The sequence below is a fragment of the Microtus oregoni genome, unplaced genomic scaffold, assembly GCF_018167655.1.
Source record: "Microtus oregoni isolate MIOR12 unplaced genomic scaffold, Mior012 000028F_ref0000031, whole genome shotgun sequence".
Classification (NCBI taxonomy): Eukaryota; Metazoa; Chordata; class Mammalia; order Rodentia; family Cricetidae; genus Microtus; species Microtus oregoni.
The window spans coordinates 17,410,851-17,433,808 of NW_024543087.1; the positions used below are offsets into that span (position 1 = coordinate 17,410,851).

At 51.3% G+C, this 22,958-nt stretch overlaps 3 protein-coding genes across 14 annotated transcripts; 2 read left to right on the plus strand and 1 right to left on the minus strand.

Moving 5' to 3' along the window:
• Positions 1-300: 300 nt before the first annotated feature.
• On the minus strand, positions 301-5,213 carry Abhd14b (abhydrolase domain containing 14B). Of its 5 annotated transcripts, none has more exons than XM_041676966.1 (5): positions 5,050-5,213; positions 4,777-4,966; positions 3,320-3,596; positions 1,930-2,171; positions 301-1,422 (listed from the first exon to the last, which is right to left on the minus strand). In XM_041676966.1, the coding sequence occupies exons 3-5, from the start codon at positions 3,528-3,530 to the stop codon at positions 1,243-1,245; spliced, it is 633 nt and encodes a 210-aa protein (XP_041532900.1). In that variant the 5' UTR covers positions 3,531-3,596; positions 4,777-4,966; positions 5,050-5,213; the 3' UTR covers positions 301-1,242. The 5 variants fall into 5 exon arrangements, with proteins under 5 accessions (XP_041532900.1, XP_041532901.1, XP_041532898.1 ...); XM_041676967.1 differs by having other exon boundaries at positions 3,320-3,547; positions 4,777-4,922; positions 5,050-5,201; XM_041676964.1 differs by having other exon boundaries at positions 3,320-3,547; positions 5,050-5,201.
• An 863-nt stretch (positions 5,214-6,076) lies between these two features.
• On the plus strand, positions 6,077-15,137 carry Abhd14a (abhydrolase domain containing 14A). Of its 7 annotated transcripts, none has more exons than XM_041676958.1 (6): positions 6,077-6,235; positions 8,246-8,498; positions 9,920-10,133; positions 10,250-10,365; positions 14,023-14,258; positions 14,452-15,137. In XM_041676958.1, the coding sequence occupies exons 3-6, from the start codon at positions 9,940-9,942 to the stop codon at positions 14,632-14,634; spliced, it is 729 nt and encodes a 242-aa protein (XP_041532892.1). In that variant the 5' UTR covers positions 6,077-6,235; positions 8,246-8,498; positions 9,920-9,939; the 3' UTR covers positions 14,635-15,137. The 7 variants fall into 7 exon arrangements, with proteins under 7 accessions (XP_041532892.1, XP_041532897.1, XP_041532895.1 ...); XM_041676963.1 differs by having other exon boundaries at positions 6,111-6,235; positions 8,294-8,498; XM_041676961.1 differs by having other exon boundaries at positions 6,230-6,321; positions 8,294-8,498.
• Positions 15,138-16,087: 950 nt separating this feature from the next.
• Positions 16,088-22,178, plus strand: Acy1 (aminoacylase 1). 2 transcript variants are annotated; one of them, XM_041676956.1, is made up of 15 exons: positions 16,088-16,355; positions 16,734-16,842; positions 17,484-17,548; positions 17,643-17,747; positions 18,412-18,506; positions 19,034-19,110; positions 19,203-19,292; positions 19,381-19,437; positions 20,003-20,076; positions 20,158-20,207; positions 20,345-20,489; positions 20,573-20,641; positions 21,547-21,626; positions 21,757-21,817; positions 21,904-22,178. In XM_041676956.1, the coding sequence occupies exons 2-15, from the start codon at positions 16,749-16,751 to the stop codon at positions 22,066-22,068; spliced, it is 1,227 nt and encodes a 408-aa protein (XP_041532890.1). In that variant the 5' UTR covers positions 16,088-16,355; positions 16,734-16,748; the 3' UTR covers positions 22,069-22,178. The 2 variants fall into 2 exon arrangements, with proteins under 2 accessions (XP_041532890.1, XP_041532889.1); XM_041676955.1 differs by having other exon boundaries at positions 16,089-16,355; positions 16,738-16,842.
• Positions 22,179-22,958: the final 780 nt, after the last annotated feature.

Here is a 22,958-nt window from a genome sequence, read left to right on the forward strand (position 1 = left end):
TGTGTACTGAGCTCGCCCCTCCCCCATCTCAGAGCAGATATTCTCCTCCTTTCGGTAATCGGCTCATGCGGGCCCCACTGACCTCCACCTCCCCGCCTAAACTGAATCTCTTGGCACCTGGGTGTGTGTGGGTGGGGAGGGGAATCCAATCTCCCTTTCCCTCCATCTGGCCTAGTGGACAAAGGGCAGGGGGACCATCTGGTCCCGCCAGAGTGGGGGAGGAGCCCGCAGTGGCAGTCCCTAGGGGAAGGGGGAGGAGCGGCCCGGGCTGAGACAGAGACAGCAAAAGCATGTGAGGTCTAATAGCATATACTTTATTTCAGGGACCTACACAGTCGGTCTCCCCACCCCACCCCCAAACAGGCTTGTCTAAGAAGAGTCAGGCTTGATGACCTGGGGAGCTGTGCAGCCCCCAAAAGGAAGGGGAAAAGTAAAACGGGTATATTTGAAAGGCAGAAGGGTGCACCTCTTCTGAGGAAGGAAGCAATTCTGGCCTGGGACCAGTTACAAAGTGTAGGTGAGAGAAATCTAGGGCTGGCTTCATCTTTAATCTGGCAAGCGGATCTTTTACAAAGACTGGCTCGGAAAGAGGTTCCCACCTTCCTTCACAGGGATTGCACATGTACCTGTGCAGGCCTGTGATGCAAGGCTGCTCAAGACAATGGTGGTGGCAGCGCACACCTTTAATCCCAGCACTTGGGAGGCAGAGGCAGGCGGATCTCTGTGAGTTTGAGGACAGCCTGGTCTACAAGAGCTAGTTCCAGGACAGCTAAGGCTACACAATGAAACTTCCAAAAAAAAAAAAAAAAAGGAATGTGGGTATCAGTCCAATCACGTAGATCCATGTGCTCCCAAGGGAAGGGTTCTGTTTGGGTGTGGGATGAATCTAAACAAGCATTCATATATGTCTGTTATCTTTGGCCTAAGAGGGTAGGGAAGTTAAGGGAATGTCTGGCCTGCAGCTGAAGAAGGAGGTGGCGGGAACGTAAGCTAAGCGGTGAGAGCCAAGCAAGGAGAAGCTCATGGATTACCCACAATCAGGTTTCTCCCCTAAATCCGAGGCTTTTCCCACTTGATTTACCTCCTTGATCCGATCTGCAGCTGCAAGAGAAAAGCAGAAGTGACAGGAGCCCAGACAGATGTACAGACAGAATAGACAGACCTGTGGCAGGTGAGACCGGGAGAAGCCAGCAAGAGATCCCAGAGCGGGCAGGCTGTCACCCCTATCAGCAGGACTGAGTCTCATGCTAGTCCCTGCAGGAAATCCAGCAGCCCTGTGTGCCACTCCTCAGGCTTGTCCAGGTAACAGGGATGCCCCGCCCCCTCCATGACCAGCACTCTGTGGTTGGGCAGCTGCTTCAGGTGTTGAAAGCTGGAGGAACCCATGGGGTCCTGGTCTCCATATACAATCAGAGCTGGTGTCTGAGCGGAAGGAAAGGGAGAATGAATCAAGGAGCCGGGCGGTGGTGGCGCACACCTTTAATCCCAGCACTCAGGAGGCAGAGGCAGGCGGATCTCTGTGAGTTCGAGACCAGCCTGGTCTACAGAGCTAGTTCCAGGACAGGCTCCAAAGCCACAGAGAAACCCTGTCTCAAAAAAAAAAAAAACAAACAAACAAAAAAAAAGAATCAAGGAGCTCGCCACACCAGCCCCAGCCTTTAAAGGTCAGCTTCAGCCCTCATCACCACTTTAGTCTCTTCCTGCCCACCTGGAGACAAGCTGGTCCAGAGAGTGGGGACATTTGTACTTTCTCCACTACACAATTTTATACATAGTAATCTAACAAGCCAAACAAAAGGAGTTAGGTGGTCATATCTCCCCAGAAACCACCCCGTTGGTTACCCAGCCACCAGATGAGGAAGGCCCAGGGATGGTTCCCACTTGCTCCTAACATGCCATCTCAGCTTTAAACACACACACACAAGATACCTTAACACTGGCATAGTCAGCAGCGCTGATTTTGTCTGTGCAGATGGGAGCCACTGGGACATAACCCCGGAGCTGGGACCCAGGGGCCACGAGGAAGGGCAGTGCATACATTCCACTTAAGGATGGACTGATCACAACTGGGGGTCCCAGCTCCAAGGCATCCACCACAGCTGCTAGGAAGCTGCCAGGGGCCAATTCCCCAATAGGGGCAGGGGCTGCTGCTTCTTTGGAATGGCCAAGACCTGCAGGGATTCAGGTGTAGGAGAGACAAGGGCAATGAATAAAAAGGATCCCTTCTTCCAGCATGTGCTCCTAGGTCGATCTCTGGGTGCCCAGGTTCGTGCAACACCAGTGGGCTGCATTCATTCATATCCACAGCCCAGTGTATTATATTTGTAGCAAGAATGGGACATTTCTTTCCATGTTTGCACTCATACTAACAATGTCCCAGAAAGAGTCAAGCTCTGGAGTCTATCAGGCTAGCTCTGTGTCCCGGGTCTCCATTTACTATAAAGATGACCATAGGTCAGGCCTCTCAGCCCTCCTCAGCTGCCCAGTTTCCCCTCTCTGTTGAAAAGGGATAAGGAACGTCCCTGCCATTTAAACTTGTGAAAATTAATTAACTGTTGGAAGGCACCTAGCCCTCCCCGAGGATCGAACCCGAGATGAATGCTTCTACACTGGGACCTGCCAGTCAGTTCCCACCTTTAACAACATTAGCTGTAGACCTTTACCCTGAAGCTCAGCCCAACCTCTGTTGGAAGCAAGCCTGGCCAGACTGGAGATCTGCCCTTTAAACCTGAAACCATATCAGCCACCAGCCCTAGCCGGTGAGGGGATTAGATCCTGCAGATAGCTATGCCTCGAATTCCTCACTAGAGATTAAGATGGACGGGGCCTGGTGATCCAGGTTGTGACAGGCAATCTGGAAGCTATTCCTGCCTTCTGCAGTGCCCAAGGACTCTGTTTGCATGTAAGTGACCAGGTCCTTAGCCATCCATCAGGGCCTGCCTCGCTTCCCAAGGCTCTGGAGGACTTACTGATAGTGCTTCCAGCAGCCTGTGCACCTGTTACTAGCCCTCAAGTATTAGCCGATACATTCACACCGAGAACCTCATCCTGTGCTCACTAGGGATAGTCACCAGCAGGAGTGTGGTACCTTTCACTACAGATGAGGGAAGTGAAGCCCAGAAACATTGAGACACAGGTTCGGTAACTGAGAAGCAACTGGGCAGTGTATCAACCCTACTAAAGCAAGACTAGACAAAGGTTCAAAGGTCCATGCGCTGTGTGCCTAGTCAAGTTCAGGGCCCTGCCTAGCTAAATCCTTCCATTTCTCCGTCCTTAAGTTTTCCCCAACCCTGGCCCAGGAGCCCACCCCCAGAAGTACCTGGTAGGTCAATGGCCACAGCCCTGTAGCCAGCCTCAGCCAGCCTACGAAGAGTACCCAGGTTCTGCCAGGTCTCAGAGGAGAAGCGGATACCATGTAACAGCAGCACAGAGAAGCGAGCAGCCTGTCCACTGCCAGGCCGAGCCTCTCTGAAGAAGAGGCCCTGGCCTTGCACCTGGATGGTGCCCTCATGCTGGTCCACACTGGCCATGCTCGATGGTGATGTGCCTGCAGTTCAAAGCCAGGCTGATGAGCAGTGGGTAAAAGAGCACCCTGCCTGGGAGACAGCAGGGAGCAGTTAGGTGACCACCAGGTCTCTAGGAGCTGAATTAAGGTCAGGAAAAGCAGCTACTATTTCTGCCTCTCCCACTCCATTATGTGATATTGGGCTTCAACTGACTGAACAATGGCAGAATTAGGAATGTCACTTAAGAATTTAAGACAAGCTGTCAGACAATGGTGGCACACGCCTTTAATCCCAGCACCTGGGAAACAGAGGCAGCGAATCTCTGGGAGTTCCAGGACAGGTAGGGCTACACAGTGAAACCCTGTCTCAACCCCCACCCCAATAATAAATAAATAGATAAATAAATAAATATTAAGAAAAACTAGTCAGGTGGTGGTGACACATGCCTTTAATCCCAGCACTCGGGAGGCAGAGGCAAGTGGATCTCTGTGAGTTCGAGGCCAGCAGAGCTAACTCCAAGACAGCTAGAGCTGTTACACAGAGAAGCCCTGTCTCGAAAAACAAAAACAAACAAACAAACAAAAAAACCTATATGAACTGGGTAGTGGTGGCCCAAGCCTTTAGTCCCAGCACTCAGGAGCAGAGGCAGGCAAATCTCAAAGCCACCCTGGTCTATAGTGAGTTCCAGGATAGACAGGGCTACACAGAGAAACCGTGTCTCAGGGGAAAAAGAGAAAGAAAGGAAAGAAGAAAAGAAGGAAGGAAGAAAGCTTTGTGTGGTGACACACGCTTTTAATCCCAGTAATTGGGAGGCAGAGAAGTGAGTGGATCTCTATGACTTCTAGGCCAGCCTGATCTACAAAGCGAGTTCCAGGACAGCCAGCGCCGTTACACAAAAGAAACTCTGTTCTGAAAAACCAAAAGAAAAAAAGAAAAAGAAAAGCTATGCATCTGGGTGGGTCACACCAGCAGCTGAGAATCTGCTGGTAGGAAAAACTGGTATTTCCTATTGTATTGGAACATGTATGGAACTATTCAATACTAGTTCATAGACAGTGGATAGGATTAAATGAAGCTATGCATTTAAAAAAAAACTTTGATACATGTCTGGCACATAGTAAGTGCTCAGTCGAGGTTAACACTATCTTGATCAGCACCATCTAGCCTAGCACTATCGTAGAGTGGGTGGGCTAGCAATAAATACAGGTAGGAGTGAGACCAAGTTTGTTTGGGATGAAGGCCCATTTTCCAGAGACAGAAACACATGCACCAGTCGGCAAAGACTTTGGAAGTTTCTGACTGCCAGGGACGCGGGGTTCTCAGCACGCTGGCCGCTGGAGCCCAACCGGTTGACGCTGCGGTCACCCGTGGTCTGTCTGTCCACAGCACCCCACAATTCCGGATCCCTGGGTCTGTCTGAAGGAAGCACGGGAAGGAGGGGCAGCCCAGAGAGAGGTGACCTGGAGAGCCGAGATGAGAAGACTTGGGGCAGGTGGGTTCTGAGTGAAGACGCAAAGAAAGAGTCGAGAGCGCAGAGTGGTACCTGGAAATCTGCGTGGTCTTCGGCAGGAGAAGGGCGAGTGCTGTTGGCGGGTGGGGAGAGAAGTAGGAGAGGGGCCGGGCAGGAGGTGGAGACAGACCTGAGGGTTCCGGGCGCCCTCTTTCGGTCACAAACTACCACTAGATTCGTCCGCACCTTAACCCTTCGTTCTTCTCCCACCTAACCTGTTTCCCCGCCCCAACCCCCATGTCTCCCAAGAGCCAGGATGAAGGTCTTGAAATTCTCAGCTATCTGCCCCACACGGAAGTGGCCTTCTATGAGGGGGAAAGCTATTTCTGGTATCCATGCTGTCCGCCCCCCTAAACCGCCCTCATCCCGAGTCAGGACAATCCAGGACGAGCTGTGCACCTGTCATGAAGCTGACATCCTACATATCAGCGTGTAAGGCTCTGCCAAAGTTCAGCCAGGTGGCATGGCAGTCTTTTCCGAGCCTGTAGAATGATTAATGCTATTCTGGTTAATGTCAGCCTTGGCAAAGATCAACAAATAGTGAACCTTTTGCACCCTTCATGGCGTCCCTACCCCGAGGCCTGGTTGTAACACAGAAGCCTGAACATGGGGCAGACCAGATGTTGATCACAGGCTGCCAACCAATAGTTGGTGTCCTGAGCAGACCGGGAGCTCAGAGGCCCCACTAAAGCTCTGACCCGGCAGGGGAATGGGGCGAGTAAAGAAAGTGTTTAGGCGGAAGCCTGGAACTGCCGCATGACAATAACATCATCTGGCATTTACACTAGGAGACCTCGGTGCCAGGAAGCCTCGGTGTTCCGAGTGACCTGTCCTTACATCCTATGACATCCCCACGCGGTGGGTCCTTTCCTAAACCTCATTTTGCAAACAAAACGATTTTAAAAATGAAGAAGCGGTGGCTCTCCACAGACTCTCAAACCTCAAGCCCTTCCTTAACAATTCCTAAAATCTGGGCCTGGAGAGGCGGGCCTCGGGGCCTCGGGGCACCGCCCCAAGTATTCCTTGTGTAATCAGGCAAGGCCTGCAGCTGCGTACTGCGCAAGCGCTCAGGGGTTAGTCCGACTCTGACCCGCTGGTTACCAAGGCGGAGGCAGTGCCGCACTCCCCAGGCCGTTTGGCTGTTGGCTCAGCCTCGGCCGGGCCCCGCCTCGTCACCGTCACCGTCACCGTCACCGTTACCGTCACTCCTGTTAGCGCGGTGAGTGTCTCCCGGGAAGGCGGCCCGCTTGTTGTCCGGGGATCTCCGTCCTTGTCCCCACCGCTTGGGGCAGAGTCCATTGGAAGGTGCAAGCGCTGGGCAACACGTGTGCAGTGTTCCTGCGCTGTGCGCGCGCGAGTGTCTGCGTGTGTTCTTGACCGTCTGGGTTTAAGTGTTTCTCTTCTCCTTTGCCGAGGGTTGGGTGGGGTGGGGGTGGGGTGTTCACTGGTCTGAATGCTTGCATGTATGCTTTTTTGTATTTATCTCTGCATCTGACTGTGTATTTCTGAAGGTTTATGTGTGTCCCTCTGCTGGCGCATTTCTTCCCATGCCTGTCCCCTCTCCCCGCTTGCCAGGTAGCTTGTCTTTCCCTGGGTCTTTGGGAACACGGAGGAGGTCAGAGAACAACTTGCTTTCGTCTGTTCATCTTTCAGCGTGTGAGTTCCAGGGATTGTCAGGCTTGGCAGCAAGTGCCTTTGCCCACCGAGTCCCTTATTTATTTTAGTTCATGGTCTCACTACATTGCCCAGGTAGTTCTTGACCATCCAGTACTCCTGAGTTTGGGCACTTGTTTCTGTCTTTGTTGTTATCATTGTTGCTGGTTTTTTGTTTTGGGTTTTTGTTGTTCTTTGTGACAGGGCTTGCTATGAAGCCCTAGCTCTCAAATTTGCCTGGATCCCTCTCCTTGAGTGCTGCACTCTGGGCCTGGGACTGTGTGTTTATGTGTGGTTTAAGGGTTGGGTGTGATTTTGTGTTTGAATACTACGAGGAGGGTATGCATGTGGTGCTGTGGGTGTTTGGTTTTGTTTGTTTGCTTGCTTTGAGACTGTCTTGCCAAACAGCCCAGCTGACCTCAACTTATAATCCTCCTGCCTTGGTCTCTCTAGCTTCCGTGCCTGTGTATGGGTTGTTTTGTTTTGTTTTTCTTTTTTGAAAGGGTGTCTCTCTATGTAACCCTAGCTGATCTGGAACTCCCTATGTAAACAAGGCTGGCCTCAAACTCACAGAGATCCTCCTGCCTCTGTTTCCTGAGTGCTGGGATTAAAGCCATAGGTCACCATGCCTGTCTTCTATATGGTTTTGAAATACATGTGTTGGTCTCTCTGCCTTCCTGCTAACTGGCTGTTGTGTGGCAAAACTTTTCCTGGGGAGAAAACATACTTGTCTACTCACCCCAGGTAGGGAGCCATGACAGACTCACTGAGCCAATGATTTTTATTGGGGTTACTTAACAGAAATATGGATAAGGGGTTATTTATAGAAAGCCCACCCTAGTATGGGAGACAGTTCACAAAAACTGGGAAACATTTGGAACAGCCTGCACAGCCTGCAGGCCTCTCAACAGGATGGAGCGGGTCCTTTCCAGGCAGTTCACCTGAGCTCTAAAGAGTCTTCTTGGCAGCTTAGCATTGTTTGGTCTGAGAAAGAGTTTCATCCTTTATTGTCTACTCAAGTAGGGAGGGGCCTAGTGAATCTGGGCAGTTTCAGGGAGTTCTTTTTTGCCTTCCTGCTTAAGGAGCTCCACTGCAGTTTTGGCCTCTGAAGGGACTGTTAACACAACAGTTGCATGTGTGTGCCAATGTGTGTGCAGAGGCTGCTGTACATTTTCAGAATAGCTTCCCTTTTCTAAAGGTATTATGTATACAATGTTCTGCCTGCGTGTATGCCTGCACACCAGAAGAGGGCACCAGATCTCATTATTATATGGTTGTGAACCACTGGAAATTGAACTCATGACCTCTTGAAGAGCAGTCAGTGCTCTTAACCTCTGAGCCATCTCTCCACCCCCCAGGGATTAGCTTCTTGAAGTTTGTGGAAGCAAGACTCTTGTGTCTGTGTGAGTGTGTGTAAATATCTGTGTATTCTAGTATCCAGAGCAAGCAGTTTGTTTACTTTCCTCCCTTCCCCCACCTGTGGAGCAATCTGCATCAGAACCCCTACATTGTCTAGTCTTGGGCATCCTGGGTTGCCATGGCAACGAATAAAACCCCACCCCTTCACCCTAAAAAGAAGCACAGGTTTGACCCTGGTGGACCACTAAGAGAGGGCCTTCAACAGATGCTCCGCCTCGTGGGAACCTGAGCTAAAGCTACGTTGGAGGCAGACATCCTTGGCTGCGCCAGGTTAGGAAGAAGAGTGTGCTCTTTCTCCGCCTGGCTCCTGACTTCCCATCAGCACTGAAGGATCTGCTGCTGCCCCCACACTGCCTGACTTCGGAGCTAGAGAGTGAGATCTTCAGAAGAGTCCTCCAGAGTCAGCAGAGGTGGGTGTGGCGCAGTGCGGGCCATAGCTCTGCTCCTAGGCCTACCACAGACTGCATTTACACTTAGTAAAAATGCATCCAGAGCCAGGCGGTGGTGGTGCATGCCTTTAGTGACACCACTTGGGAGGAAGATGCAAGTGAATCTCTTAAGTTCAAGACCAGCCAGGTCTACAGAGTGAGTTTCAGGACAGCCAGGGCTAAAAGAAACCCTGTCCCAGAAGAAAAAAAAAAAACCAAGAAAGAAAAAACTGAGTTCAGAGTCCCAGAAACAAGACAAGCATGTTCATCTTAGGCCCAATAAATGATGACGGGGACATCCCATCCCCACCTGCTTAGGTGGAGTGTATTATGTAAACCGCACAAGAAACTTGGGCAGGTGCCAGGAGGAGCTTATCCCAAGTTACCAAAATCAACTAGTGATAGAGGGGAATTCTAAAACAAGACCACCTGCCTGCCCTGCTTGAGGTCCCCTCCGGGCTAACAAAGACACCATACTGGAGGAGTTCATGAAACAGGTCATTTGGCAGAAGTGGGGTGGAAGTTGGTCCTTTTCTAGGCCAGCTACACTCCTTCTAGCCCCCAATGTCTCAGACCTCAGCATTATCCCCAACTTTCTCTGTGAAGTGATCCATAATGGCTGGTGTGACCCTGAACTATCCGCTCCCATTGTGCAGGCATTCTGTTTTTAGCAGTTTTCTAGTCATCGTGAGGAAAGAATCATTTCCGGGCATGCGCTCAGTGGTCTCTCTGTGCTCGTTGGCCCTCAGCAGCCTCTACTCCTCCATCCACCACTGTGTCTCCAGTTCATCCATCTCCTGCCAGTGCTATGTTTTCTTCCAGAACACATATGGCCTGGTATTTTGGAAACTGGCCCCAGGCCCCATGTCTCTTCTGCTGCGGTGAGAATTTCACCTGTGAGCCTAGATTCCTTTGTGCCAAAGAACTGTAGTCATATCTGCTCCCTGTGTTTTCTTGGGGCCTCTGAGTGCTGAGTGTAGAAAGTCAAGCATGGAGGCCACAGCCAGAAGAGCTGTGTAGTTCCCACAGCGATGGTGGTGGCCATTAAACATGCCTGTGCCAAAGTCAGGAGGTGGTGGTGCACACCTTTAATCCCAGCACTTGGGAAGCAGAGGCAGGCGGATCTCTGTGAGTTCAAGACTAGCCTGGTCTACAAGAACAAATTCCAGGACAGGCTCCAAAGCTACAGAGAAACCCTGTCTTGAAAAGCAATAAAAACAAAAACAAACAAACAAACCATGCTTGTGCCAGAGGGCCATCTCATGCACTTCTCCACAGAGTGGAGTGTGCCAGGCCTTTGCCCTGGCCTGAGTAGTAGCTGGGTATGAGCTATTCTTCCAGATCTAGAAAGGGAGGAGGGCTAAAGGTCTTCCTCAGCCTGTCTCTTCTCTTTTCTCCTCTAGGCTGTGTGATACAGGCCTTCATGAGCCGGTACCAGGCAGTCCTGCTGGGTCTAGGCCTGCTGCTTATGCTTCTCCTGTATGTGGGGCTGCCTGGCCCCTCTGAGAAGACTTCCCAGCTCTGGAGAGGCCCCAATGTCACAGTTCTGGCTGGTCTCACCCGAGGCAACCCTCAAATCTTTTACCGGGAGGCGTTGCCTATCCAGCAGGCACACAGGTGAGTACCCAAGGGTTTAATGGAGGGACCCCAGCCCAACCCGTGGGGCTCAGGAACCTGGAGGGCAGTGAAAGATGCCCAGGTCCCATGCCTCATCTTCCCCCATATGTCTGCAGGGCAGAAGTCGTGTTTCTCCATGGAAAGGCATTTAATTCCCACACATGGGAGCAGCTGGGCACACTGCAGCTGTTGTCCAAGAGGGGCTACCGGGCTGTGGCCATTGACCTTCCAGGTGAGTACCCCCACATCCAAGCTTAGAGGAAGCAGGCTGCAGCAGGAACAAAGGCGCAGTCACCAGAAGGAAGCATTGGACGGGTAGCAGAGCCCAAGGTAAAGCAGGGGCGTGTGGGCCCCGTGTCTGGACAAACAAGTCGGAGGTCACAAGAAGCCACCACAATAAGAGCCTGTTTTTATTCCTTGCCTTGAAAACTGCAGTGTGCGTTATTGTATGGCACAGAGGAAACAGAAAGGTGATTTGTTCATAAGCAACCGCTGGGAGGATTTTTGTGCTTTTTGTGATTATATAATTTTCGTGGCTTTCGCGGGGGGGGGGGGGGCACACCTGCAGAAGTGAATAGATAACTCGTGAGAGAGAGAGTTGCTTCTCTTCTTCCACCCTGTGGATTCCAGAGATCTGTCAGGCTCGACAGCAAGCCCCTTTACCCACTGACTGAGACCTCAGCACACTCTCCTGGTTTCATTTTGTTTTGAACTGTACCCATGGACTGTGCTATACTCTGGGTTTATTGTTGTTTCCAGTACTGTGGATTGAACTCAGGGCCTCGAGAATACTAGGCAGGCGCTCAACCACTAAGCTGTCCCTCCAGCCCCATGCTGTCATTCTTCTAACTAAAAATGAAAGTGGGGGTGGCGGTAGGAGGTGGCCCAGGGGTGAGAGAGATGACTTGGCAGTTGAGTATGTGCTGTTCTTGCCGAGGACTTGAGTCTGTTTCCTAATACCCAATCCAGGCAGCTCACAACAACCTGTAGCTCCAGCTCCAGGGGATGCAGTGCCCTCTTCTGGACTCTGAGGGAACTTGAACTCATGTGCACAAACCTACATGCAGAGAAACACATATAAATTAAAAATAAAATCAATATTATTTTGTTTTTTTGTTTTTGTTTTGAAACAGAGTTTCTCTATGTAACAGTCCTGGCTGCCTTGGAACTTGCTTTGTAACCAGGCTGACCTTGAACTCACAGAGATTCTCATTCCTCTGCCTCCTGAGTGCTGGGATTAAAGGCCCTCACCCAGCTAACTCAATATTTTTTTAAAAAAAACATGAAGTCCTGCCAGGAAAAATGGCACATGCCTTTAATCCCAGGACTCAGGGGGCAGAGCCAGGCTGATCTCTGAGTTCAAGGCCAGACTGGTCTACAAAGCTAGTTCCGGGATAGTCAGGGCTGTTATAAACCCTGTCTCAAAAAAAAAAAAAAAAAAAAAAAAACACATGAAGACAAATAAAAAGTGAAGTCCTAGAAACCAGTAACACTTCTCTCCCCTCTCTGAACGACTGAGAGGGACAGCCCCGCTTTCATGAATCTCAGGAGGTTGCAGCAGGAGGCTCCCAGATTCAAGGCCTGCCTAGGCTACAGAGCGAGTTCAGGGGTAAGCTGGCATCTTAGTAGAGACCCTTTCTCAAAATAAAAAGGGAAAAGGGAAATAGAATTCAATGGTAGAGTCCTTGCCCTGGGCTCAACCTGCCTAGAGAGAGAGGCAGATAGACAGACAGACACCATGACACAGAAAGAGACTGACAACATGCAGGTTGTATGTGAGGGTTGGGAGCATGAGCATCCTGCCTACTTAATGAATATATTTACACCTGTTGGACACTGGAGTCCAATTACCGAGGTGGCATTGCCCCAAGAGACCATTCTCATACCACAGTTGATGTAAAAGCATGAGGATTTTTATTGATTCTGTCGCAACAGGGTCTTTCAGCATTCGAGAAGCCAGAAAGACCCCAAATAGCTGGTACAGGATACTTTTAAAGCAAAAAGCCACAGAAACAAGGGGGGAGTCTGGGGGTTGTTCTTTAAACCATTATGATTGGCTTATTCAAAGGGCTATTACCAATAATTTGCTGGAGAGCGGTTGCCACATCAGGTGAGGTAAGAGGGAACATCTGAGGGTCACTTTGCCCCCTTCCCAGGGACTGAGTCAAAACATCAGGAACTGAGTCAACAGTTATCTTGCCCCTATTCTAATAACTGAGTTCTATTTGGAGAACATTTACAAGGACTCAGGGAGATGGAAAATCCCCAACATTCCAGTACATGCATGTGTAGTTGTTAGGTCCTTGGTTCCCAGGGGAGGGGGGAGCTCTAATGCTGAGAGGTCTCAGCTTAAAGTTCTACACACCTTTATTTTCCTGGCTACACCATGACTTTGTGGGGCAAGCCAGGTCCTACAACCCTCCTCTGCTGTTAATGCTTAAACTGTTAAAGTGTGGGCCATGGGAGGCATGGGCAGGCTTGTATTCTCATTCCTCAGCTGGTGAATTTAAATTTTTCAGTGTTACCTGAAATACCCAAATATCTAACTGAAGCCTCTTTGGACATATTTCTTTAAGTATAGGAGAGCTGGACATGGTGGTGCATTGCTCCAGCTCTCAGGAAGCAGGGGTAGGTGAATCTCTAAGTTTAAGGCCAGCCTGGTTGGTCTAAAGAGCAAGTTCTAGGATATCCAAAGCTATACAGAGAAACCCTATCTCACTGGATGGTGGTGGCTCATGCCTTTAATCCCAGCATTTGAGGCAGGCTGATCTCTGTGAGTCTGAGGACAGCCTAGTCTACAAGAGCTAGTTCCAGGACAGGCTCCAAAGCTACAGGGGGAAAAAAAGCCCTATCTCAAACAATCAAAAGAAACATTTAAGAGCAATAGTTTCTCTAAAGTTGCTATCAAGAACAATTGATGAGTCAGGATACACTTTTAAGTTTTTTGACAAATACTATGTTACCTTTCAGAAAGACTGTATAGATTGATCCTTCAGTCAGTCATGTAGGTGTCCCTTACCCCTTCCTGACACTGGCTGTCATTAGCTTAAAAGTTTAGCCAATATAATGACTGAAAGATGTTTCTCCGTTTATTTATTTATTTATTATTTTTAAGGATTTATTTATTTATTATGTAGGCAGCATTCCTTCCATGTATGACCACACACGCCAGAAGAGGATGCCAGATCTCATTATAGATGGCTGTGAGCCACCATGTGGTTGCTGGGAATTGAACTCAGTACCTCTGGAAGAGCAGTCAGTGCTCTTAACCACTGAGCCATCTCTCCAGCCCGATGTTTCTCTTTTTAAAAACATTATTATTAGTGGATTAGTTGGTATTGTGTGTGTTTGTCTGTGCACACATGTGTATGCGTGCGTGCACATGTCTGTGTGTGTGCGCGCACACACACACAGGACAAAGTGCATGTGTGGAGGTCGGAGGAAACTTTATGGGAGTCAGTTTCCTACTTTCACCACATGGGTTCCAGGGATCAGATATAAGTCATTCAGGGTTGTGCAGCTTGTGCTTTTACCCACTGAGCCATCTCACCTTCTGGAAAACTGAATTTCTAATGGGCCAATTTTAGTATGAAAACTTGCTTCTGAAAATGGCTGGGGTAGAATGTGCTGTGTGCCACTGGTCCTCATCTCTTTCCCCCACTGTGATGGGCAGGAAGTCCTGAGCAATTCCTGCCTCAGCAGTTTTCAACCTGTGAGTCAGGATCCCTTTGGGGGTTGAATGACCCTTTCCCAGGGGTCGCATATTAGATATCCTGCAAATCAGATATTTACATTGTGATTCATGACTGGAGCAAAATTGCAGTAAAGAAGTAGAAACAAAAATCAACCGTCCTAGCTCCTCTCAGGTAGTAACTGCTGCTGTTCCCAGGTTTTGGGAGCTCAGCGCCTTCAACTGAGGTGAACACAGAGGCAGGGCGAGCGGAGCTGCTGAAACAGGTACTGCAGAATCTAGAGGTGCAGAATGCTGTATTGGTGAGCCCCTCACTGAGCGGCAGCTATGCCCTGCCCTTCTTGATGCGAAGACACCACCAGCTACGTGGATTTGTGCCCATCGCGCCTACCTCCACACGGAATTACACACGGGATCAATTCAGGGCTGTGAAGGTACTTAGCAAGCTGCAAAAAAGATGCTGGCACCCTCTCCCTGTCCCTGGCTTGTATCACGTGGGGGGGGGGGGGGTCCTAGAGAGTCGGCCCCTGCAGGTAGTGTGGGGACAAGGCTCCTTGAAGGAATAGCTTGTGGGCTGGATCCTCACCGAAACCCAGGGCCAACAACTTCCGATCTTACGCCCTGCAGACCCCAACTCTTATCCTGTACGGGGAACTGGACCACACCTTGGCGCGAATATCACTGCAGCAGCTCCACCACCTGCCCAACCACTCTGTGGTGAAGCTGCACAACGCGGGCCATGCCTGCTACCTCCACAACCCCAAAGCCTTCCACCTCGCCCTTCTCGCATTCCTTGACCATTTGCCTTGAATGGACTCACTTCCCAGAACTGACCTTGAAGGGTCTAGACCCTCTCTCTCCTCTCCCAGGGAGGCTGGCCCTGAGTGGGATTGAGGACAGAGGATCAAGCCCAGCCAGGACTTTTGATTTAATTTCACAGACACATTAAAAAAAAAAAAAAGCCCTTTTGTCTGGCTTGGAGAGTGAAATTGTGTTTCCTGACTTGTGTGGGGAAGCTGGGAGTGGGAGGCAAGTCTGAGCCTGCTCTGGGATGGATGGGGAGGCTGGAGGCGGTGCTCCTGTGAGTCTAAGCGAGAGTGTGCTACTTCCTCATAATCTGTGCTTCCTTCTCTGTGTCTTAGTTTCCTCCTCTTTAAAATGGGCATGGTGACAGTATCAGGAGAAATGATGGTGGGGTTGGATTACCTGGTAACATAGGACTAAGGGTGCTTAAAGGCAACTGTTCCTGTGACTGCAGTTCCACAGGGATTGCTTCGGGAATACAAATGACTTCCCAACTGCGTGAGAGCAGTGCAGAGAAGGTGGAGATGGCATGTGGTTTAAGAATTAAAACAGTGTTGTTGAACCACCAAACCCGATTGCTTGCTTGTTAGGGGTGAGCAGCCAGAGACTTCAACCCCAAGTGGGTGGGATGGCCCCTCTTTGATCCTGCCTGCTCCCTTGGTCCCAGGGTTGAAGTCTTCTGACCCTTCCCCCTCCCCAAACTGGCTCAGCCTCTGGAACAAAGGGCAGAACTCGCTGGGAGTACAAAGAGCAGCTAGGTGCACAAGTGGGCAGCTACAGTTACAAACAGCTTGGTGGTGGCCACAGGAACAGCCATACCTCTGTTTCTCTCTCTGCTGGAGGCAGAAGAGCTGAGGGTTCAATGTGGGGTCAGCCAAGGTGCTCTTTCCCAATCTCCCATACTGGCAGGTGTCATAATTGTACCTGATACACACGATTGCACATGATGCGGGTCACCCCTACCATCTCAGACTCATAACGTCACACCTATGGTTATATCACCGTAACACGTTCACAGCCACCCATTCTCCCATCCAGGCATTTATCTTTCATTTACGGCGCCTTCCTTGCCCAGACGCCCACGCTGCCTGGCCAGGGTTAGAGCCCCCTGAGCACATAGGCATCCTGGAACTCACGGGGTGGGGAAAGCAGATGCAAAAAAAAAAAATAATAATAATCCTCACTACACAAGGAGGGCCTCCCTGAGGAGTGGAGGCAAGAAAAGGGCAGAGAGAGGACAGAGGGGACAGGATGCACTTTGCAGCCCGACACCTAGAGAGCAGATGAATACCCAAAGCCGCTGCGACGACTTTTAGGGCCAGGCCCCTCCCTCTTTTCTTGTCCTATCCGGAGGCTGCAGCGGGAGGAGGGTCCTTTGGGGGCGGGATGATCCTAAGCTTGCGGTCCACGCTCCAGGGCGGGGCGTGGGGAGGGCGGAGCTGGCCGCAGTGAGGAGGACCCAGGGGGTGGATCCCGGATCCAAGCTTAGAGTTACCCGGTGCAGGCCCCACGCAGAGCCAGGCAGGGACAACGGCGCCGACTCCGCCACAGGAACTGGGACGGCCCCTACAGTCTCCGGTCTCCGCCCCTCCACCCCGCCCTGGCCACGTGGTGGGCGTACCCGGGCGGTTTTGAGATAGCGACCTCGGTGGACCCTGAGACCTGGCCAGAGTACCGAGAGGGCCCTGAGAGAGGAGAGCACTGGACGGAAACCTGGAGAGAGCAAGGTTGGGAAACCTTAGGGAGGGGTTGAGGTGGGGCTCCGTGGCATAAAAGCCCGGCCTTTGGGAGGAATATTTTGAGGAGGGTGTAGGGAGTCAATGAATGTCTCTTTCAGACCAAGTTCTCCTACTTCCTGAGCTGTCGCTGAACCTCTCTGAGCCTCAGCTTTCTCTTTTGTCAAGTGGGCACTAAAAGCACAAACTTACTTCCTTAGGACTCTTTTGGGGATTAAATGAGGAAACGTTTAGAAAGTAGCTAGCCCAGAATGGGGGAGTCAAGCCGAGGTGGGAGCAGCATTGGAAAGGCCAGAGTGCAGGTGCAGCCACCGGGCCCAGCTGCTACCAGCGGGAGAGAGGAGTAATTAGCTACTGACTTTGCCCAAGCCAGCACGCGGCGCCATGACCACCAAGGGTCCCGAGTCCGAGCACCCCTCCGTGACGCTCTTCCGCCAATACCTACGCATCCGCACTGTGCAGCCCAATCCCGACTATGGTGAGAATGCAGGGTCTTAAGGCCTGTGATGTGGCCTCAAGGGCTGGGAGGGTGCTGTACACTGTTTTCGACACCTAACCCAATGGGACCCCACTCTGCGTTTCTGATGCCTCGTTTTCTGTAGCCATCCCTATATCGACTGACCAAGGCAACCGGTCCCACTATGTACCATCCTTTCCCCGTGCTGTGCAGCTCACATGTTTACTCCTGGCAGCTAGTTAAAGAATGGCTTCCCCTCCCTCCTCAAGGGCCAGAGTGGAGTGGGGAGACTGGAGCAACCACAAAGAGACACCTCATTCCCAGTCTACCAAAGCTGAACAAAAGGCACAGCCCTTAGGGAATTAGGCTTGGTGGCTGGGAATCTTGTGCATGGATCCAAATCCTGTTGTAAAATTTATGATTTGCAAGCCAAGAGACTTTGGGTGAGTCTCTTCACCTCTGACGTCTCTGTCTTTAAGAAAGATAGTATCTGACCTTCACAGAGGATCTCTTAAGGGCCAAGAACGTTGTGTTCCTTGGGTACACGGATGCAGGTGTCTTTGGGGATTTGGAATTGTGTTGGGAAGGCAACTGTACATCTCTGGGCTGCCTGGGCTGGTGGGTACCAGCAAAAGCAGTGCCAAGGCTCTCTGTTTCCCCAGGGGCTGCCGTTGCCTTCCTTGAAGAGAGAGCCCACCAGCTGGGCCTGAGCTGTCAGAAAGTAGAGGTGAGCCTGGGATCCTGAGCAGGGTGGAAATGTGGGCTCGGGGACACCTTGTCACCTGGTGCTGACTGCCTGCCTCCTGACCTCACCCTCACAGGTGGTGCCTGGCTATGTGATCACTGTGCTGACCTGGCCGGGCACCAACCCTACACTCCCCTCCATCTTGCTAAACTCCCATACAGATGTGGTACCTGTCTTTAAGGTATGTATAGATGGGCATGAGCAGGCCTAAGGACAGATGTGGTGTAGAGTTCAGGGTGTCCCCCAGAAACCCATGGTGCTGATTGCACCACTTTTGTTGTTTTGGTTTTTGGTTTTGTTCCCCCACCCCCACCCCTGAAACAGAATCTCACTATGTAGCTCTAACTGTCCTGGAACTTGCTATGTAGGCCAGGCTGGCCTCAAACTCACAGAGATCTTCCTGCCTCTGATTCCTGAGTGCTGGGATTAAAGGTGCGTGCCACTATGCCTGATTTATCCACCACTAATTCTTTTATTTTATTTATTTATTTATTTTTGGTTTTTCGAGACAGTTTCTCTTTCTCTGTAGCTTTGGAGCCTGTCCTGGAACTAGCTCTTGTAGACCAGGCTGGTCTCGAACTCACAGAGATCTGCCTGCCTCTGCCTCCCGAGTGCTGGGATTAAAGGCATGAGCCACCACTGCCCGGCCCACCACTAATTTTTAGCCTTCGTATGGCACGGCTCTATACAAGCAGCCTTTGTCCAGTAAGGGTTCTGGCTAGGGAGGGGGTAAGTCCAGAAACTGATGGGGGATGGAAATCAACTAGCTGTTTTCTTTAGCCCTCTTCTAACCTTCTCACCATTTCAATTCTATGGCGGGCCCCTCTTCCCACCTTTGCCTCCAGGAACATTGGCATCATGACCCCTTTGAAGCCTTCAAGGATTCCGAGGGCTACATCTATGCCAGGGGCGCCCAGGACATGAAAAGTGTCAGCATCCAGTGAGTATCCTCCATTCCCAGTCCCCTGCTGGGCTCAGCAAGAAAACAGATGTGACTGAAAAGCCCCCAAGCCAAACAAGGATCATCTTGACTTTCTAAATAAAGCAGAAATTACTACCATGACCATTTATGGATGGGGAAACAGGCCCAGAAAGGGGCAGGGGGTTTTCTGGAGTCCCTGAAATACATGGCAGGGAAGGGTCAAGGGCACAAGACTCTTCTACCCTGCATACCATTAGCGCTGCTCTACCCTTAACACTGCTGGCGCTGCCTCTACCCTGCACACCCTGCACACACAGTGCTGCTCTACCTTGCACACCCTGCACACACAGTGCTGCTCTACCCTGCACACCCTGCACACACAGTGCTGCTCTACCCTGCACACCCTGCACACACAGTGCTGCTCTACCCTGCACACCCTGCACACACAGTGCTGCTCTACCCCGCACATCGCTGGCGCTGCTCTACCCTACACACCGCTGGCGCTGTTCTACCCCGCACACCACACTTAGCCTCTGCTCCCTTAGGTACCTGGAGGCTGTGAGAAGACTGAAGAGTGAGGGCCACCGCTTTCCTAGAACCATCCACCTGACCTTTGTGCCCGGTAGGAGTGGCCTGGGGAGGGGAAACTATGAAGAGGGGAAGGAAAATGTTTGTTGCGAGGCATCTCATATCACATCCCTGACACTTTTACAGATGAGGAGGTTGGAGGTCACAAAGGGATGGAACTGTTCGTGAAGCTGCCTGAGTTCCAGGCTCTGCGGGCAGGCTTTGCCCTGGATGAGGGTGAGCAGGTTGGCCAGCCTCCTAGGCGTAGGGAGGCTGCAAGGGGAAGCTGAGTCACTCTACTCTGTGTACCTGCTCTCTCCCTCAGGCCTGGCCAACCCCACTGATGCCTTCACTGTCTTTTATAGTGAACGGAGCCCTTGGTGTGAGTATGGACTTGGAGTGGGAATCACTTTCTCCTGCCTCCTTTGCTAAAGCCGTTGCATTGGTCAGCTGACCAAGGCATGCAAGCCCCCTGTGCACCACCCTTTTCTTTTTCTGTGGGGCAGGTTAGAGACAGGGTTTCTCTGTAGCTTTGGAGCCTGTCCTGGAACTCGCTCTGTAGACCAGGCTGGTCTCGAACTCAGAGATCCGCCTGCCTCTGCCTGTGCCACCACTGCCCGGCTCACTACCCTCTCCTAACGCTATGCAGCTCCATGTGGTTACTTCTGGCAGCTACTTAAGAGATGGCTTCATCTCACCCCGCAAGGGCCACTTCTAGCCAGGTGGCAGCTCAGACAGTTCTAGGGCTTTAGAAGTTGATGTCTGGGGCATCCAGACTTTTGCCTCCAGCTCTTTCTTTCCTGGGTTCTAAGGGTTCTAAGCCCTTGGCTGTTGCCAGGGCCAGGTTCCTGTACTGGACTCAGAGTTTAGAATGTGGAAAAGACCTGGGCCCACTGTAGGATTCACTGTGTCTCCAGCTCTCAGGCTGAAACCTCTGTTCCTCCCAGGGATCCGGGTTACTAGCACTGGGAAGCCAGGCCATGCCTCCCGCTTCATTGAGGATACAGCAGCAGAGAAGTTGGTGTGTGGCCTACGGGGAGTCTGGGCATTCGGGAAGCTCTGACCCAGGGCCATTCTCACATCTCACCTCATCCTCTCCTAGCATAAGGTTATAAGCTCCATCTTGGCATTCCGGGAGAAGGAAAGGCAGAGGTAAGGCAGCCTAGGAAGGTGGTGGGGTGTGGGGGTGGCTCTGGAAGACTGTGCAAGACAGGAGGGAGATTTGTGCAACCTTCTATTATCTGCTGCTCCTGCCCTCTGCCTCCCTCCTCCCTCCTGAACCGATGCAGGCTGCGGGCGAACCCTCACCTGAAGGAAGGGGCTGTGACTTCTGTGAATCTGACTAAGCTGGAAGGTGGTGTGGCCTATAATGTGGTCCCTGCTGCCATGAGTGCCAGCTTTGATTTCCGGGTGGCACCAGACGTAGACATGAAGGTGCCGCCTCCACTCAGGTTTGAGGGAGAGAGCCTGGGTTCTCAGTCCTGTCCTAGAGGCTCAGCTGATATCCCTTCCTTCAGGCCTTCGAGAAGCAGCTGCAGAGCTGGTGCCAGGAAGCGGGCGAGGGGGTCACCTTTGAGTTTGCTCAGGTATTGACTTGGGACTTATGATGAGGGAGCATCAGGGCCACTAGAGACTTGCCTTACCGAAGATGATAAGATAGGAGTGTGTGCCTGGTACAACTATATACACCTGGCTATCCCCTCAGCTGCAAGAGATGTTTCCTTTATTTACCCATTGTGGATGATGAGGGTCTTGCCTCATGTTCCCTACAGCATGAAGGGCGGGGGGGGGGGCATAAATGTTTGTGTACTTTGAATGATTTGTAATGTAGTTCAGTTGGCAGAGTGCATGTCTAGCATGCCTGAAGCCTCATAAAGCAGGAAAGTGACATATGCTTATGATCCCAGCACTCAGAGGTAATGTGGGAGGAGTAAGTCCTGTTGCTTTGGTCACATAGTGAGCTCAAGGCCAGCAAGGGCTACCCTGTCTTACAATACAAAATAAAGGCAAGGCGTGGTGGCTCACACTCTTAATTCCAGCACTTGGGAGGCAGAGGTAGAAGGATCTCTGTATTTTTGAGACCAGTCAGTCTGGTCTACACAATGTCCTTTCAGGACAGGCAGAGAAACCCTGTCTTGAAAAAAAGAAAGGAAGGAAAGAAGGAGGGAAGGAGGAAGGGAGGAAGGAAGGAAGGAAGGAAAAATAATCTGATGAGCTTATATGATTATGCACACATGTGGTTCAGGAAAGTGGGACCTTGTGTTCAGAGAACATGTATTCTGCCAATCTGAGGGCCAGGGCACCTGAGCAACAAGCCTGGCTAGGATATAAAGGATTGTGTGAAATAGACACAATTGGAAGAGGGCCTGGGCTACACTGGCCACCTGGAAGCCTATTAGATGGGTGGGTGTGCCCTGTGCCAAGCACAGCATTCTATGAGTAGTGGAGCCTGAAGTCCTGGTCCTTACCCTGTCATCCCGCCCTTCCCTAGAAATTTACAGAGCCCCGAATGACACGCACTGATGATTCCGATCCCTGGTGGGCAGCTTTCAGTGGAGCCTGCAAGGAAATGTGAGCACTGACCAGCCCTCTCCCCATTGCCCAAATCCCCAGAACCTCGCCTGCTGCCTTTCCCACCATCCTGTGCCCCTCTGGCTTTTCCCTTGCCTTCCTCCCCCTTTACCAGGCTCTTCCCCTGCAGGAACCTTACCCTGGAGCCAGAGATCTTTCCTGCTGCCACTGATAGCCGTTATATCCGAGCGGTGAGCTACTCACTCACAGGGCATGCCAGGCAGTGGGCTGTCTGAAGGCTGCCTTCCTCCTGACAGCACCTTACCATCCCTTGCAGGTGGGGATCCCAGCTCTGGGCTTTTCACCCATGAACCTCACACCCGTGCTGCTACATGACCATAACGAACGACTGCATGAGGGTGTGTTTCTCCGCGGGATTGACATATATACACGCCTAATCTCTGCACTTGCTAGTGTGCCTGCCTTGCCTGGTGAAAGCTGAGCTCCATGCCTCCCAACCCTTGCAACTTTCAGCCCAACCACTGCCAAGGAGCGGTTGCCCTGCCCAGTAATAAAGCCTGTGTTGGATGGGAAGTTCTCATACTGTGGACAGTCATGGAGTAGGAATTTGTGTTGTTCTGGGGACTTGTTGCTTTCTCATCTCCATTTCACAGATGGGAAAGTTGAGCCTTTGAGCCCTTTCTTAATTGCTCTGTGCCTCTTGGCCACACAGCCACATCTGGGCCCAGCTGGAGGTCCCAGTTCTGTGAAGCAGCACACTTCAGACCTACAAGGTCAAGATACTGTTCCCATCACAAATGTACTGGGGGCCTGGAGAGGTGGTACAGGGATTTTCCTGAAATCAGCAGGTTTTCCTGAAACAGGAATGAACACTCATCTAAATTCCATGAGTACAGATAGGGGAGATGGAGCTAATGCACCTACCTGTAGAGAAAATCCAAACCCTAGTCTGTAGACTACCTGGTGTTTTTGGCAATGACCCCAGCTCATAGTAAGGGGCCAGCACTTTGTACTGCTTACACGTTGAACCCTGCCAGTCTTTGCACTAAGGTCCAAACAAGACATTCTGCACTGGAGCTGTGGCTCTCCAGTCGGAGCACTGTCCCCTAGAGAGACCTCACAACAGCAAGGCTGCCTCTCCTGCCCTCTCTAGCCATGGGATCAATTTCCATACATGGTTAAGAATACTAACACCAAAAAAAAAAAAAATACTAACACCTCAGAGCAACCCTGTCATCATAGGCTAAACCTGCGCCATTACAGCGTCCCTAAGTCACCAAGGAGGCCAGGGTTGGATCAAGGCTAGTTCTGAAGGTTAATTGTACTCAGGACCCACTCTGTCCTGCAGAAAGCCTCACCGATTGGTTGCTC